Source organism: Varanus komodoensis, unplaced genomic scaffold, assembly GCF_004798865.1.
Source record: "Varanus komodoensis strain SLA01 unplaced genomic scaffold, ASM479886v1 scaffold7_1, whole genome shotgun sequence".
Lineage (NCBI taxonomy): Eukaryota > Metazoa > Chordata > Lepidosauria > Squamata > Varanidae > Varanus > Varanus komodoensis.
In genome coordinates, this window is record NW_025336479.1 from 10,739,452 (window position 1) to 10,758,150 (window position 18,699).

The following is an 18,699-nucleotide window of genomic DNA, read 5'->3' on the forward strand; positions in this document are numbered from 1 at the left end:
CTGCCAGATTTCACAGGGGCCATCACAGATGTTGGCTGTCAGTAGTCACTTTGACACAAAGAAGCTGTGTGCACATTAATTCTGGATGGGGGTGCTTGGAATGATGCCATATTCACAGAACTTTGCACATGTTTGAAATCATAGCATCATTAGTCAGACCTGTAATCCATTGTTTCAGACATTGTAATGTGAAAATTCATATCAGTTTTTTAAAATAAACTGTTTTGGGCTGACTTTGTATATACTTCCTTCCAGCATTGAGTGTCTTCCCTGAGCAGGGTGTCCATAAACTGGGGTCTCCTCAGACAGCAGGATCCTGGATTCCTTGCCTATATGTATTTTAGATTCTCCTAGATGGATTGGGGAGTTCTGCAACTTTAAATGCTTTTATAGCATTTTGGCATCTGTGGACTTTAAAAAACAATGGGCATTTGTGTAGGAGTTTTGGGGTGAGACCATGACAAGCCTGTCTTCTGGAACTCACATTTGACAGACAAGCCAGCTAAGGAGCAGATTGTTTATCTCACCCTGCCCACCCCCATGATAACCAGCCTTGTATCCTCTCTTTTCAGACAAGGCATTTGCACTTCAACCATGGTGTAATTGCACCATTCCAGCCTCTGAGGATGTACCTACAGAAAAGCTTTAACTAACGCATGTGCTCCTAGATGCAGAGGAAGAGCTTGTTCCAGATATGTTTGTTGCTTGCTGCATCTTGCACAATATTTGCAAGTCAAGGGAAGGATGTGATCATTTCAGACAAACCTGAGCTACCTAGACCAGAAGCTGGAAATAATACCATTGCCATCAGTGGACAGGCAAATGAGCTTCAGCAGCTTCCCTTGAATTTAGCATCCAAATGAGCATCTCAGGAGGAAGTTTCAGATATCCATTCAACTATTTCTGAATGGATCTGGACCCATTACACACGTGCTGTCACTTGGGGAAAATAACAACCGCAGAATTATTTTTCCCAACTTGCCTGTGTTGTAGTTGCTAGTATAAATGTAGCTTCTCTCTCAAATACAGCCCTGGAAATGCCTGTTGACACATAAGCACCCAATTTCCTATAATCGCATCCAGACCCACAAGGCAGTAGCCCAATTACATTTATTTCCTATACAGAACCAGCAGCCCACTTAGTTAGCACCCTGCATACAAGCAATGACTAATAGTGCCTTCCAAAGGAAAATGAAAGTTTTTAGCTGTTCATATTTCTCAATAAAACTCATACTTGGAATTGCTAAACATTGTGGTAGTCTTTGGGATGGGCTATTTAGTGGTTAATGGTTTGTTATCAGGTTATTTGCTGGGATGTTAAGCCCCTAAACAACCTACCACTTCAGGTTCACATGTCAGAGCAACCTGTGAATGAGCCAATTGTAAGTTGTTAATGGAAAATGGAACTAGTGAATGTGTTTCAGGTAGTGTGCTCATTCTCTCACAGTCCATGACTTATTTAACTCATTGGCTGTTATTTGCTGTTAGTGATGTTGCTTAATAGTATTTCTGTTTTTGTGAATCAACATGATTTTTCATCAGAATTATTTTTTTTATACATAGGCAGTTGTATTTGTCAGAATTGATTAGCATTTTTTCCTAGCTTCAGCTCTAGTCATTATACAACAAATGTTCCTTTGTAATTACATGCAGTCTCCAGATTACAAACAAATTCAATTCCTGAGAAAATGGAAATTAGTCTTTAAATCAAATTTATATCTAAGTTGGATCACATATAGTTGGCCCTCCACATTCGCTGGGGCTAGGGGCACATAATCCCTTTGAAAGTGGAAAAACTGAATATCTCTAGGCCCCTGCAAACTCACCCCCCCCCCCCAGAAATGTCAGAGAGATTTCCCTCTCTGAATGAGCTGGACAGGAAGGCATGCTTTGGAGGCCTCCCTCCCCCCCCCCTGTGGTGATACTTGGGAGGCCCTCCAGAGAGGCCTGTGCCTTGTTGAGAAATGCAGTATGGGGTAGAGGAGTGAGCAGCTGAATGGATGGCTCACTCAGTGTTTCATTCCTTGTAATCAGCAGCATCTATGTGTGCTGGTGGGGGTGGGTAGCGAGCAAAAAAGAGCCCTGTTGTGTGTTATGGGGATCTGTCATTGGGGTTTTGTACTCGTGTGGAGAATTGTTTTGCCCTCTGACTTTAGAGCTTCATGTAGAATGTCTCAGCTTAGTTTTCTTTAGGAAACCTTTGGGATTCTCAGTTGTCCACTTAATGCTGAACGTTGTATCGAAGGACTGACATTGAGAAGATGATGAAACACATAGCAATAGTCCTAGTATGGAAAACAAGTAGTACAATATTCAGTTTGCTAGTAAGCTTGAAGAATGTTAATACAAACAAGAATTTGCAAGAAACTGAATGCTTGAGTCTACTGTATGTTGGTAATATAATTTCTAGTGATTTTTGTAAGTCAGTGCTCAGTAATTGTAACTTGTACTTTCAAATAGTAGATGGCAAGAATGTCTTAAAACCTACAAATGTTGTAGTACCTTCTGGTAAGATCCTCACAGTTAGCATATTGTTCTATGAAGAATACGATGCAAATTTTAAATACAATTTTATTTTTAAATATTGGATTACATATGTGGGAGAAAATTGAGTAAAGGTTATTGGATTATGATCCTGTAGTGTTCCTTGGCTTTTCCTCTGCTTTGAGTTATTTACCTTTACCTTGGTACTGTCTCAAACTTGATGCATTGGCAAGTGTGGGTGATTAACATTACTTGATATTTTAAAAATAGTATTCTGAAAGTTGATCTTTGGGTTGTATGCATTTAGCTCTTAAAAATTTGTTTGCATAATAACAGTTTTAGGGAAGGCATGGGATAGTTTTGAATAGTTGAAAGTTGTGCGATTTCTGTTCTGATAAGATTTTAAAATGTATATGTCCTATTGAATTGGTTACATAATTTATAACATTGAATATTAAGCTTTTGAATGAATGGAGAAGCTACAGTTAATTAAAATTGTGAAGTAGTAAATCAAACACAGTCAGTTCACAGAATTAATTTTAAGCCATGGTTTGGTGCTGTGGGGGCAAGCTCTCTTTCCCTTGTGCAATCTGCTGAATAAACTGGTTTGCACATCACAGATTCACAGAGCATGCAAGGTATTTAAAAGTCTGGACAACTAAGAATAAATCTATACTTTGTTATTGGTTAATTCTGGGGTGTTGGTAATTAACTTGGGTTTGGGCATTAAAAGTGGAAGATGTGCAATAGAGGTAGCACACTAATCTCTGCTTGCCCACGTCCATTTCTGGGTTCAAATTTGGCTTTTACTGATAGATATTTAGGGTTCCTGCTAGTCATGCTCAGTATTCTAATATGTAAAGAGTTGTATATTATGTGAAGAAAATGCACATTTTTGACAGTTTGAGATTCCCCCCTCTCCCCAGAACCTTGCCTCTCTAGGCTTGTTCTGTAACACATGGGTTCTTTAAGACAATAATTGGGATTATGTGGGAGTGAACAAGAGTACTGTCTCCCACCTGCTTGTCCACTTCTGCTTTGCTTCCCCTTTGGTAAACTCCATCCCAGCCTGTTCCTCACAAATAGGAAAATATACTTAAAACTGTCTCCCTTTGCCTCTAGTTCCTCTTGGTTGTTTTACCTTCTAAGATGGTTCAGCTGTTTGTGGGACAACTTACTGAAGTTCTCCATAGGCAGACATAAAAAGGAACCTAAAATGTATAATGTGTAACTATGTTGGCTTGTAAAATTATGGGGATAGGTATATTAAACTTAAAAGTAAAATTTAGGCAATAATGGTTTAGTTAACTGTATTTGCTTTTAATAATGATACATGTAGAATAATAAGATACAGATCAAGAAAATCTTATTTTTACTTAGGATACTCTTAAATAGTGATAACAAGAAGGGGGTTCTTTTTATTTCTGCATTCCTTTTTCCTGTGGCTTTTGGAGGTTACCAGGCACCTGGGAAAATGGGGACCATCAGGACTTCCTTTTTTGGTAGTCTCCTGTTTCCTCTACTTTTGATCTGTTCAGTATTGCAGAGAGGAATAAATAAGATTTTTAAAAACTTGGTAGTTGCAGCCTATGCTATCGGAATAGAAACATTGGTTGCAGTTGTTGTCAGAAACTTCTGAATCATCTCAAACACAGTATTTTCGACATTGTTTACACTAGCCTTTCCCAGCCTGGTGTCCTCTTGATGTGGGAGATGACAGTTCCCATCACCCCACTGATAAGGCCAGTGGGCATGGGCATGTTGACTGGGGTTGATTAAAGTTGTAGTCCAGCACTTTAGGTGGGCACTAAGTTAATGAAGACATTTTTACACTGTAAGAAACAATGCTAGAAGTGAGGCAGGGTTGAGCAAGATGCTTGTTAGACAGAATTCACAAAGGATGGCTCTACCTATAGGTCTTAGCCGGGACAACTGACTACAGTCTTTATTGTTAGAGTGTTAAAATGCATGATGCTATACACAAAAAATGATTATTCAGTTCATGGTTAATGTATTCATGTCTGCTTGTAAACTTTCCAGCAGCATTAGTCTGGCTACTATTGGAAAAAATGAATCTTGAGTTTCACCTCATAAGATAGCTTTTGTGTTCAAACATGTTTAGAAAACAGTTTTTAAAAATGCAGGACATAAATAAGTTGTAATTGCATATGCTGAAATGGAAATATTTGGAACAGTATTTTTTCCTTTGGCATTCTAGTTTGATTCTCATTTAATATCTTCTTCTCTTACAGATTGATACTTTACTATTGTCAAAAATGGAGATTAGAAAGTAATAACCGGAGGAAAATAGAGAAAGATAAACTCTGCATTAAGGTAATGTGTCATATTTCCTTTTCACATAAGAAGGATATAGGAATATTAGGGTTTCTGGGAAGGAGGTTCTTTTGGAACTTCTGAGCATTATGATTTTATCTGGTTGAGACAAATTCTAGTGTAGGAAATGGGAGTGGACAAAGAATTTACACTGATTCTTTCTGCAGCCAACCCATGCTGTTCTAGAGAGTTCCCCCGGGTTCTTCTCAAGCAGCCTTTTCAGGCTGCAGGGAGAAGAAAGAATCAAGGAGAACCCCTCCCCCCTCCCCACTGCTTCAAACATCCTGTAAGTGGAATTTTGCTCACTGAAACTTAGTTCAAATCATTATTTTACAGTATAAGATTTGGATGCTAAATTTTAATTTTTTTTAATAGTCTTCAGTCTTGTGGCAGAGTCTTCGTACACAGCAGCATAGTTGGGAGATCTATATAGCTGGTGGGTTATTTTGCTGTATAGTTCAGTTTAGTTAAATTAATTGGAATAGAAAGGTAATCTTGTTTGAATGACATCCTCATTTGGTTGGTGTTGGGAACTCAGGCTTAAAATGAAGCTCTTTGGGTCCATGGGTTCATATAATACTGGGAAAAGAGCTCCCCAATTTTATCTGAATTACTGGAAGACTTGTGGTCAGTGGGGTGGGTCTTCTAGAATATTGTGAATTGTAACATTTTCTGGTAAAGCTTCTATGCAAACTAGGGCCGCTTGAATAGGAGGAGTTTCAGTTTGCATTAGAAAATGCTCTAATGTTCTAGGGGTGAGCAAGTGGTGGTCCTCCAGTTATATTGACCTAAAACTCATTATCCCTACCATTGGCTATATTTGATGGGAGTCTTGGACTGGGACTTGGGCTTCAGAGTAAAAGCAGTTGAATCTATGGAGATATGCAGAACTCAGCCTGGTCCAGTTTTATTGGATGAGTTTCAATGGTACAGTTTGAGGATTTTGAGTGGGTACTTGATCAAATTCGTGCAACCACATTTGCACTGGATTCTTATTTTTTATTCATTTATGAATTTGATTTTTATATTGCTCAATAGCCAAGACTTTCTGGGTGGTTAACAGGTTAAAAAAAAATGAGCATACCCATACAAGATGCAATTAACTGAAAACGCTCCTCACCCCTCCTGTCTTATAAAAGACAGCAAGAAAGGAATAATGGGCTGGGCCATGCAGTAGTAAATGCCTCTTTGGTGCCAAACTGTCTTATTCAGCAGCAGTGGTGAAACCACTTCTGAGGAAGAGCTCCCTTAACCCAGAAGATCTGAATAACTTTAGGCCAGTAGCAAATATTCCTTTCCTGGAAAAGGTAGTTGAGAGGGTGGTTGCCAATCAATTCCAGGAACTTTTGGATGAGACTGATTATCTGACTCCATTTCAGTTGTGGTTCAGGCCTGGTTTTTGCACAGAAACAGCCTGTGTTGTCCTGTATAATAACCTTTGCTGGAAGAGAAATAGAGTGCAGTCTTGTTGATACTTGTGGACCTTTCAGTGGCTTTTGATACCATTAACCATGGTATTCTTCTGGGGTGACTGAGTTGGTAGTGAGGGCACTGCATTGCAGTGGTTCTGTTCCTACTTGGAGGGCTGTCTTCAGAAGGTGGTGCTTGGGAAATACTGTTCAGCCCTCTGGATTGTCCAGCATGAAGTTCCTTAGGCATCTCTTCTGTCCCCCATGCTACTTAACAACTATGCTATTTAACAACTACATGAAATTGCCGAGTGGGGTTATTGGAATTTTGGGGTGTGTTGCTACCAGTATGGTGATGACATGCAGCTCTATAGTCTCTTTTTCAACAGCTGGTGAGGCTGTGGATTTGTCTTTAAAAAGTATTTGGCTGCAGCAATGGATTGGATGGGTGCTGATAAACTGAAATATAATACAAATGAGGCTGAGATGCTGTTGGTGGTGCTTTGATCAGATGGAGGGTGTTCAGCCTGTTCTAGATGGGGTTACACTGTCCCAGAGAAGCAGGTTCATAGCTTGGGGTGCTCTCTGAGCCATCTTTATAACTTGAGGCTCAGGTGGCTTCAGTGGTTCAGAGTGCTTTCTACCACTTTTGACTGTGGCCGTTAGTGCCCCTATTGGGACAGGGATAGCCTGGCTCAGTTGTCTGGTAGTTTCTAAATTAGATTAGTTCAGTGTATACTATGTAGAGCTACCCTCGAACATGGTTCAGAAGCTAATAACTGGATCCCACAGGTCCATACACATAAGACTGGTTCTGGCCCACTTGCATTGGTTGCCTGTATTCTTCTGGTCCCAATTCAAGGTGCTGGTTTTAATCTATAAAGCTTTACATTGCTTGGGACCTCAATACCTGTTGGAGCATCTTTCCCAGCCACAGTATATTTGGACACTATGCTCATTCTCTGAGTTCCAACTCTGAGGGAAACATGGAGGATAGCAACAAGGAGGGGCTTTCTCTGTGGTCCCCCCCTCCATCTATGGGATAAACACCCCACTGCAACCTGCCTGGCAGAGATTTGTCATCTTTTCTGTGCCAAGTTAGGTAGCCCTATTCTCCGAGGCCTTAAAAGACTTACTGAGCCACCAGGGGCTTGAGAGGGATTACCCATCACAGGTGCTTTGCAAAGTAATTCTTTCTTATTGTTGGGTTTAACTATTTTAAACTTTTAATGTTTTTTCTGACTTTATGGTATTTTATTGCTTTTTTATTGTCTGTTTTATAGATTGTTGCCCACCGCCCAGAGAGTTTTGGCTATGGAGTGGTATAGAAATTAAATTAATAATAATAATCACCATCGTCATCATCTGGTCACTTTTATTTTACATGTATTTAGTTAACAGCAAAGCTGGAAAAAGTACTCCCTATTAATTTGCCCCAGTACATAAATATTTGATTTGTGATTTAAGCTAAGCATCATTTTGATCAATTTTACACTTAAGAACCCATTAGTTTAAAAATTCATCTCTTCAGCTTTTACTCAGCAACCCACAATTTTTCTAGCATTGTTTGATATCAGAATTCAAACCACTGGGTTGCTTAAGGAGCTAAACAGCCTAGTAGCTAAACCATGGTTTGCTGTTGGGTTGCTCTCCCCCTCTCATTTTTAAACATATGGGTTGTCATTATAAGTGAACAGCCCCATTATATGACAGAATTTATTGATGATTTAAAGAGACTATTGTACATGAATTGAAGTTGATCAGATTTAAAGGGGGAAAGGTACTAAAAACTGTTGTGCACTTATTTTAGCAATGCAAAGTGCCATGCATTAAATACTAATAACCACTCATCTATTTCAGAAGAATTCAGCTTTCTTCCACTAAGGCTGTTGGTGCAGCATCAGTTTTTCCTCTTGTTTCTTACCTGTTTTGCATTTAAACCAATCACACACACCTTTCACATACTTGTTCAGCTGAAAAATGTTCATTACCAATTTGAAACTGCCAAGGTTTGCAGTTGGTATCCATTAATTTTTATTAATGAATTTATGACATGAAAAACTTTCTGAGGAGAAGTACAACACTGGTACATTGCCCATTTTGAAAATTTTTGAACTTGCATTGTTTGCTTTGTACAAAAATAAAAACATAAATTATGCAAATATATTTGCATGGATTTATTTATGAGTTTGATTATCCAATTGCCAAAGAATGTTGGATTATTTTTATTGGTGGGGTGAGGTCGACACAGGGGCATGGTAGGCAAAAGGACCAGGATGATGTTGACCATAGGGAAATCTTTTTGAACAGTGTGCTGAGGAATGCCATATTCTGCTTTGATAATAGAAATCCATTAAAATATTTCATGATAATTTGATAGATTTGTTGTTCAATTTAATATATTGTCAGTCTCTTCTAAAATATTCAGGAAAAACTAGGCAATCTATACCTGAACCAGTTAATGACTTTAGATGGTAACCAAAATGAAGAGCCACATCAAAAGTTTCAATATGATCCCTTCCAAAACAATAGAAGAATACTTTAAAACACTGAGAATCCATTTAACTCAATATAACTTCTGATATGCATCAATTTAGCTTAGTATGAAGAGTACATATTTATAATTGGTTGTACTTGTGTAAAGAGAAAGACAAAGAGAAAAGAAAATATTATTCAGCTACTGGTCCAAACCAATTTTCTTCCACAGAATACTGTGTGGCTGAATAGACTGGGATTGGAGGTCTACAACTCAGCATTCCTAGTGAAGAGTTCGTTATTTTTCATACAATATAGTGCTTAACTTGATTCGTATAACATGTTACTAACTGGACTATCATGGCACATTTTACTAAAATAGTATGATATAATTATGAAATTTAAGTATTCACTTTATTCTAAACAATTTAAAAGTAACTTAAAATTCTTGGGTTGTTGAACCCTAAATATTCAGTAGTGTTGAGTTTTGCATATCATGAAGCAACCTGTGATCAATAACCAGTTAAAGGTTATGTGTCCTATAACCTGGCACGTTGTGTGTTCACTGGTTACTTCATCTACAATTTGCCACTGTTACATGCAGGTGTGCTAGGTAGCTGAGTGCAATGGTAGGAACCAGAAATGTATTAAAAATGGGAGCTAGGATTCTAAAAGTTCCTGCTATGGACTGGATTCATTCTTTGTGTGGATTTCTGCTGCATTACTTGACTTCACCTAAATGAAGTTTATAAAATCTCTTCCTTTACCCTCATTTGTGTGAATATTCAGACAATGCTTAATGTTGAATGAAGATTATTTGTAATCTACTCCATGCAACATTGTTCCTGTAAATCTAGTGCAGAGAAGAAAAACGTGTGTTAACCCATATATAAGAAATTAATATGACATCTTAACTCTTATGGTAATGATTGGATTTTGGTTGAGTAATTAAGTGAATATTACTGAATTGTAATTTTTATCATGCTGGAATTTTTGTTGTTGAAATGTTAAATCTATTGCTGCCTTATGTGTAAAAGCTGTAATTAATTTTAAATATAATAAATAAAAGCTGCTTATGAAATATTTATAGTAACTTTTTTCTTGGTTTTAGTGAAAATTAACAAGAATTTTGGTTCTTTTCCCACTTTTGCTGACTCTTCATGTGTTCTAGAACAATTGATTTCATCTCCATTTCTAAATACGCCTTCTGATTGATGATTAGTTTATTCAGAAATCTGTAAATAAGGTGGTAAGAGATGATAGGGTGGTATATCTGTCTTTCTAACTCTCGCTGCTCATTTTCTTCAGATGCCTTGGGAATAGTTTGAGCAGTTTGCCTCATATTTTTACAATCTATCATGACTGCTGAACTATGGGGTGCCACAGATAGTAATACAGATAGGAAGTCATCAGGAGGTTTGGAGCAGAATGCCACCAGTACACTGATATCCACCACTTTTTCTTGGTGAGGTTTTCCAGGGTGGATTTTATTTAGTAAGTAGTAAATCTACTCTTACTAGTAAGAGTACATTTAAATCATGGTTTTCTACAGAATTTGTATGCATGTATGCCTTACCCATGGGTAGAGGAACTTCAATAAAATGTTCCCAAACTGGATATCTTTTGCAGCCTGCTGCCATTGCAGATTTTCTTCTCCAGGGAAAGAATAATATGATAAACCTTTAACCTATACACAAAAAGAGCCAAGGGCCTGTGGAGTATTATGCTCAAAAGGTGTCACTTTCATTTTTACTGCTTGCCCCTCCCTCCTCTCACTTAGCTTCTTGTGCAGATCTATTCCACTCCCAACAATCTTAAATTCATTGAGGTTTTTTTTTTTTAACTTAGCACTTAAGAGGTAAGGGGTTGATTCTGTGTACAAGGGTTTTTTCCTTTGATCCAGTATGTTTATTTTATAAGATTTTTGCTGTGAAGAGGCATGTGATCTCTGCAGGCAAAAATTCACAGTTTTGAAAATTATAAAACCAAACGTTTCTCATAATATCTTCTAGATAGAAAAATAGCCCAATAATCTTACAGAAACCTCTGGAAGAGCATGGTGTGAATGGATTAATAGAATTCATTTACCAAAACATTGCATGAATATACAGCCTCATGCTAGATAATTAAAAACTAATCCTTATTTCATGAAGAATAACCTTTGGACTATAATGTATCTTGAACAGGAAACTATCTTTAGATAGATTTTTCCTCAGAAAACATTTTATTTTTTAAAAAAATAAAACATTATTAAACACATTAAAAATCCAATTTAAAGCAAAAAAATCAATATAAATTTTAAAATCTGGGTTTTTTAATTTAAAAATGATTTTTATCCACCCTGGGTTGCGCACATTCTGAATTGATGCCTGTATGTGGTTACGGCTTGATTTGAGAGCTAATGAACAGAAACTGAAGCCTGGTAAGACCAGGACCCTGTAGTTCGGCAGTTCATAGGCCTGGAAATTGAGCTGTTTTCCTGTTTTGTATGGGGTTTCACTCTTTAAAGAAGCATCTGTGTAGTTTGGGAGTGTGCCTGATCCCTCTTTGTCACGGACCCTCACTGATCCAGAGCATTCTACTACCAGCTTCAGTTGGTACGCCAGATATGCTTGTTTCTAGAGGTAATCTAGCCATGGTAATCCATGCACTGGTAATCTCAGGATTAGACTACTACAATGCACTCTTATTTGATGCTGTCCTTGGTTCAGAAGCTGCAACTGATGTAGGATCTAGAATGCTTACTGGGACATCCTATATTTTCATAAGATCTGCGCTAAAAGAATTGTATTGGATTCTTATTAACTACCAATCCAGTATTCCAGTATCCATTATTTAACTCTGAAGCACTTAAACTAATTTCAGTGAGTTGGTTTAGGATTTCAGTATTTTACTTTTATAGATTATATTGTATTCATTTCCCTGATTGGATACATTTGTAGACATTCCTGTGCTGTTGCTTAAAAAAACTATAAGTAAAATGCCTTAAATATAGCAGTAAAATGGTCAGTAAACTAAGGGTCTCAAAGGAGACCAAGATTCTGCAAAGCCGTCTCTTTGGCTCAGTTCAGGGTGATGTTTGCTGTTCAGGGTGATGTCTGAAGTACTCTGCCAGAGGTTCATTAGCCAACTTTGTAAAGTGAAACCAATGGATGAGGTCCAGTGTTAAGTGATTTCTAAACAGGCTGCTGCTAACAAAAACTTTAGCAAGTCCTTGTAGATTCTTTTTTGCATACATTGTCATAAATATATGGTAGAGGAAATAGCAGATTGGCGCTAACAGTTCATGAAAAATAACTGAAATTATTCCAAAAAGCTGAGACTAGAACATAAAACCCTGGAACATTCCTGCTACAAGTGCATGGAAGATTCTGTAGTATTACAACTTCACCAACAGTTGTGGGGTAAAGAGGTGTACATGCAGTGTAATCTGAGTTGAGTGTAATGCCATCTCTGGATCACTTTAATCTCATTCTCTCTCAGTCTGGCAGAAATGGGGTGGAAGGAGAAACATGACCACAGTGCTCTCCAGCTTGCGTTTATTAGCGAAACTAAATCAGCCTCCCAGACACAAGCTATTCAAGTCCCTTGTGGTGATGCTTAGCATCATAATGTACAGTTCTGACAGGATTCCCTTCCTTAGCTCCCCTGACTGAATTAGATTTTTTATTTTAGAAAATTTGTAATATTTTAAGAATGTTTGTATATAAATATCCCTCCCTACTTAAAGCATCTTAGGTGTAGTATCAGCCCACACTGTATTTCAATGCAAGCTATCTTTCCAGGAGTGTATCCAGACATAATCTTTCAGACTTTGGGTTATTTCATTCTCCACCAGCCACTTGATGAAGTGCTACTAAGATGGCTTTAAGTTCTGGGATGGTTGTTGCTGAGTTCTGTAACATAGCCAATATATCATCAGCAAAAAGACTTTTAAAAGATGAGATTTGTCTTTGAATATTCACCTTGTGCAAATTAGAATTAGTTGCTTTATATTCCTAATACAATTACAAAAAGTAGGGGTGAAAGTGGACAGTCCTGCCTAGTCATATGTTCTAATGGGGGAAAATGGGAGTTCGTACCATTTGTTCATAGTACTGTCTGTAATACAGAATAAATCTATTCCACAAGATAGAAGAAACTACCCCCGAATTCTAGATTTGCCATGACCTGTTTAAGGAGCCTTCATTCAACCCTCCCAAATACCTCAAAAGCAGTGTAGTGGACCTCTTTTTAGTTGTACAGTGTAAATTAAATTCAGGATTCTTCAGGCATATTTAAGGTTATGTTAGTGTCACTCAAAGCCCTGAATATTTTAGGCTTGGTCTCTGCAGAAAACATTCCTTTATGTGTCTGCATATACAGGATGCTAGGAAGTTGGCTGCTTGGTGTGGGGCCATTTCAAGTTGTGGTGCCTCATTTTTGGAATCAGCTTCCCAGAGATAGGTGCCAGGTCCCTACCTTCAACATGTTTGAGCACCAAGCAAAGACTTTTTAAATTTTCTGAGTATTTTAATTGACAGCTTTGATTCTATTTTTTAATTCTAATTTTAAGTTAGTATTTTAATTTATGAATTTTAAAATTGCAATGGTATCATAAAATATAAAATGTGTTTGATCTGGCCACTGAATGAGTTCAACATGACTGCTGTCCCTGCTGATGAAGTTGACGGTTTTATTTATTGAATTTATTTATAATACCTTAAGGATTTTTAGGTTTTTGTTTCATTGGATTTTAAATTGCTTTAAACCATCCAGAGAGCCATGTGGTTATTGTGATAGTCTATAAAAGTTTAAAATAAACATGTACCCAGCCAGTTGTTAAGATAGTTGGAGGGGGCCTTTCTAGTTATTCCAATATTATAAGAATGTTTCCGTATTATACATCAGTCACAGGTTGTCTTGGAAGCAATGTGCATCACATGGAAAATTTTGCATCATTTGGCTTTCTGAAAACACCCTTGGCTTTCCCTGGCTTGTAATTAAATAAACCATGTTGTTAACTTTATTGCTCATTGTATTGCTTTATAATGTTGTAATGGAATGTTTAAAAATTGGATTTCATTCTTTTAATATTTATATGGAGATACCTTAAAAGATTTAAAATACTAGTGGTACAGAAAGAATGCATATAATAAACTGTAATGAAACACTTCAATATTTACTGATGTACTTTTAAATTATTTTCTTTGTACCTGGAAGTTAATATACAGCCAGTGCAAATAGATTCTCTATGCCTTTTTGACAACTAAAGGAATTAGATTTATCTGCCTACAGTTTTTCTCTCATTCTGTGCCCCATACGTACCTTATTGTATTAGACCAAAGGGCCATCTAGTTCACGATTCTATGACATTTTCTAGCTAGATGCCCAGTGATTTGTAGCAGATTATTCAAAATAGCAGCATCCTCTTCAGAGATTGTATGAAGACATTCAAGCCCAGACAGTATTGCTTAATCATGAGTAATTATACAACAAAGCAGAGTTAACAGAAGAACTAATTACAGCTTGCTTGTAGGTTCTAGGTTTGCATGTCACAGAATGCCCTTCATTTGGAGGTTGCATACTCAAAATGGTGGCACCACACATCCCAGGTAAATATACATTTTTAATATGCAACTTGTGATCACTGATTATTCCATGATGTGCAAACCTGGTTACACAGTTAATTAACAATCCACAGTTAATTAGTGATTTGCTGCCATTATGTGTGAACTGTGTGAGATCTTGTCCCAGTTCAAGTACAGCTACTACCTGAGACACAGTATCTGGGCTTAGAGAAAGAGATGGGGAGTGTCCAGGCCAGCTGTGGGTAACTGGACTTCCAGTGATTCACTTTGATCATGTTAGGCTAGTGACTAAGAGACCAGGTAGATACTGGAGACTGATAACAGCTAATCCTCTTCAGTTGAAAGACTCTACTTTGACAGAGGAGCCTGCTGATCAGCCAGTGACATCATTGTTGGAAGCAGAAAGTGTGCTTTGTAGGAGAAGGTGTTTCAGATGTCTCCTTGGGTCTGCTGTCAGCACAAGAGAAAGACTCAGTCAGCTTGAGGAACAGGTTTCCCTGTCAGGATGGTAGAATAGATAACCATAGAGACCACTGAATTCAGATCTGGAAAGTTTCTCAAAGCCTTTGTTGGAGACAATGGATCGCTGCCTTGGAAAGCCTCTGGCATCCTGTGGGAACTGTTGTACTTGGACCTATGGGTTGTTCCTATTCAAATGCCAGGAGGGAACAATAATGCTTACATATTTTACATTGAATCTGTCTTTGAAGTTCCTTCCATCAAGAATGTCTATCTTAAGTTTAATGACTGAGTGTTGTGGGAAGCTGAAGGGTTTTCTGGTCCATCTTTAATATTGCTATGTTTGATATCAGATCTATGTCCATTTATTCTTTGTATACAAACTAGCCTGTTTGTCCTATGTAGAATGTGGAAGGTCACTGCTGACAAGTAATGGCATATATGACATTGGAAGCTGAGCATTTATATGAATGCTTGATGTCGTTAATGCCAGAATAGAGCTGGGTTAGAGTAGGCAGGCATTCTTGTCTGTCACAGGCTCTGATTCCTTTACTTGCCTCTCTGCTGTGCGGTCTGCTGCTGATGGTTAGCTGTTTTAAATTGGGAGACTGTCAGTAATAAGAACAGGCCCATCCCCCGAAGCATTTGAGAAGGATGTGTAATTGTCATATGGATGATGAATCACTAATACGTTTGAGTGAATATTCGAGTGGTTTTACCTGGTAACTCTAAGCGGCAGCAAGTAGGTCTGCTTTAGGGGGCAGAGCTGTCCTTTAGTATAATGTTTGTGAATACTAGGAACTTAGTGATCTATATTTTCATTTTGTTGGGTGAACACTAAAGTCTGAGGAATACCTGACTTAAGTTGTAAACATCTGTTCAGTCAATTTGAAAGATAAATTTGTATTGTGGAGTTCTTCTGTAGATAGTATGTTCTGTGGCATATTCTGCATAAAAGCACCTAAGTATATGTAATGGTCAGTAGATTTTCAGTGTAAGGTTGTGCTAATATATCTATTATGTAGTTGTACACTTGTTGCTGATTGTCAAGACTGATTGAGAGGGTGAAAGTTGTATAAGTCCCTGTGAAACTTTGTCAAAGCCTTTGTCAGATTTTGTGTCATATGGTCTCATATGACCAGACATCTCAATTGTGATAATAGCAGTGGTCAAACAGTGGTGTACCTAGAGTTTCCTGGATTGTGTGTATTGAGTAACAAGTAGAAGAGGGTTGAAGATCCTAAGGCATGTCCATATAGACTTGACTATGTGAGAAATGCATTCATCAGGATTTATAGTTCCTGCTAAAACCAGATATGTGTAGAACCAAATCTATATGGCGACATCTTGGGAGGCTCGACCAGGCATTTTCTGTGTGCTACCTAATTCCTTATCTTTAAGGAATCATAACATTCTTCATTATCATTATTTCTCTCTGTTATGAACTTACAAGTATTCAGTTTTGTTAGACTGTTCTGTTACAGCTTCATGAAAGAATTTCTCTTTCCACATTCTATTATAAAATGATCAGTTAATCTTGTTTCCAAAAGTAGGATTGAGTGTGACACCTTCAGATATATTATGCATGGTAATATCCAGTGAAATGATAAATGTAGAATAGAGATGGTAGTGCTAGTTAATTTACTGGTCAGCTTCTCCATAGTCAGATAGTACCAGATACTAAATAAAAGTTAGAATGCCCTTTAGTAAGTGGCAGCCTACTTATTTGAATTCATAATAGGTCATTTGATAAATTCTTGTGTAGTAGCTGCTCCTGTTTCCCTTCTGCAATTGGCTATTGCTAACTGCAGTAGTCTCCGAACAGACACTCAAATACAGACCTTTGTATTCAATCATTATTTTAACAATTAATGCTTTTAAACGTTTTAGGGTTTTCCTCTTTCACAGTTGCATTTTCTATTTTTTCCTCCTTTTTTATGATGTGTTTTATATTGTTTTAATAATTAATGTTTTATATGGTAGTTTTATATTTATTGTAGTTTTATACTTTGTAAGCCATCCTGAGCACTTAAAGCAATAGGACAGGGTATAAATGTAATTAATTAATTAAAAAATAAATAGATAAATTCAGAAGAGCGTGAAACATGCAAATATGCAGTTCTTACAATGGCATGACTGTCAGCTAACCAGACTTTCACATCAGAGTAGTTTTTAGTTCTGTGTATAAGTATGTGTCTGTGAAAGATTTTGGTTCTGAATGCAACCAATGCATGCTGTGCTGCTTCACAGGTGGCAGGTAACTGTCACAGTAACCTTGTTATTATGTAACATTGAACCATGGGTTAGTGAGATGTGAGTGAACCTCTATGAAGCTGAAGCATTCAACTCATATATTCCTCCTGTGTTCAGTTCTGTTTGCCTGGCTTTTGGCTTGTTATGTACAAATCAGGAATTATGAGTTAGACTCTAAAAAACTCAACAATGAACCCTGAATTGCTAACCCAAACAAGCCCATGTTGTAAGTCAAGTCCCCTTCCATGGAATTACAACCTACTGTCTTAACCGAAACTGCGTCTCAGGAAAATGAGTTTTGAGGTCACTGCTGTTTTAGGTTGTAAGGGTTAAGTACGTGAAACCAGATTTCACTGTACAAAAAGATGGTGAAGCATGTTATTGTTTGCCAAACCCTGCCATACACTGCAGAAAATATATTTATTGTAATCAGTTGCTTCCCCACCCTTTTTTACTCCTCACATTTAAAATATTTGTCCTTTTTGCCAGTCCCACTTTGAGTGGATGATTGACATAGCTGTCTTCAGACTGGAGGAATAACAAATGTGATTCAGTATTAGCAAGTGTTAAGTGATACGCATTTGGGCAAAAAAATAATTTCAAATGTTACTGATGGGTCTGAATTGGTGCAGATGGACCAGAGAAGGGACCTTCTGGTTGTGGTGGTAGATAACTTGGTGTAAACTTTGACCCAGTGCATGGCTGCTATGAAAAAGGCAAGGTGAATTCCTTGTTGGCAATCTTTTGGGTGGAATTGTCGTAAAGCAGATCTTTTGTGCAAGCATACAGAATAGTGTGTACAGTTCTAGTCACTGCACCTCAACATGAATGTTACAATTCAAAAAGGTACAGGAAAGAGCAACCAAAATGAGAATCTCTCCGGTGAGAAAATGCTTTGACATTTGGGGCTGTTTAGCTTATGAAGGGGCTAGTAATGGGAGACATGTTAGCAGTCTATAAAATACACGTGATATGGAGCAAGTGTAAAAGGAGTAGCTTTTGTCCCTCTCTTATAATACTAGTGCTTGCGGTCATTCAGTATAATTTAGTATTTATTTATTTTATTACTTCTGTATTTATTTATGTGTTGTGAGCCGCCCCGAGGCTTTGTTGCGATGGGGCGGCATAGAAATGTTTTAAATAAATAAATACATGACAGATAAAAAAAAAAAACTTCTTCATATGGCAATAGGTAAAGTAGTGATGACCACAAAGTTGGATGAATTTACAAGTGGATTAGTCATATTCATGGGGGATAATTATATCAATGGCTACTAGTCAGGGTGGCTATATATTCCCTCCAGTAGCAGAGGCAGTATGTCTCTGTCTATTAGTTGTTGGACACTGCTACCCACATGTCTTGCTTTTGTGAGCTCCTCATAGACAACTGGTTGGCTATTGTTGGAACAGAATGATTGGCTCAATAGTCCTTTGGTCTGATTGAGTACAAGACATTGTTAAAGAAGAAGCAGAAATGTATCACCATGACAGCAGTGTTAATGACTAGCTTATTCCTTAATTTTCAGTTATCTGACTACTATCATGAAAGATGTACATAGGACCAACACAGAATCTGCTTTTTCTAAGAAATGAAGTAAGAAAGAAGCCTTACTATGAAGAAATCTTACTTCTTTCCCTAAGAAAGAAATATTACTATGGAGTAAGCCATGGAAGCAGTTTGTATTTGTGCTAAGTAAAGCAGTTCTGTACTTGTA

At 37.5% G+C, this 18,699-nt stretch overlaps 1 protein-coding gene across 1 annotated transcript in view; it reads left to right on the forward strand.

Annotated features, from left to right (window-relative positions):
• The window catches only part of BRD4 (bromodomain containing 4), a 110,261-nt gene that overhangs the window by 15,923 nt on the left and 75,639 nt on the right, over window positions 1-18,699 (forward strand). The window contains exons 2-3 of the mRNA XM_044454086.1: window positions 4,737-4,818; window positions 14,221-14,296. Of these exons, the coding sequence (XP_044310021.1) occupies window positions 14,244-14,296 (53 nt within the window). The 5' untranslated portion in view covers window positions 4,737-4,818; window positions 14,221-14,243. The remainder of the gene's footprint in view (window positions 1-4,736; window positions 4,819-14,220; window positions 14,297-18,699) is intronic.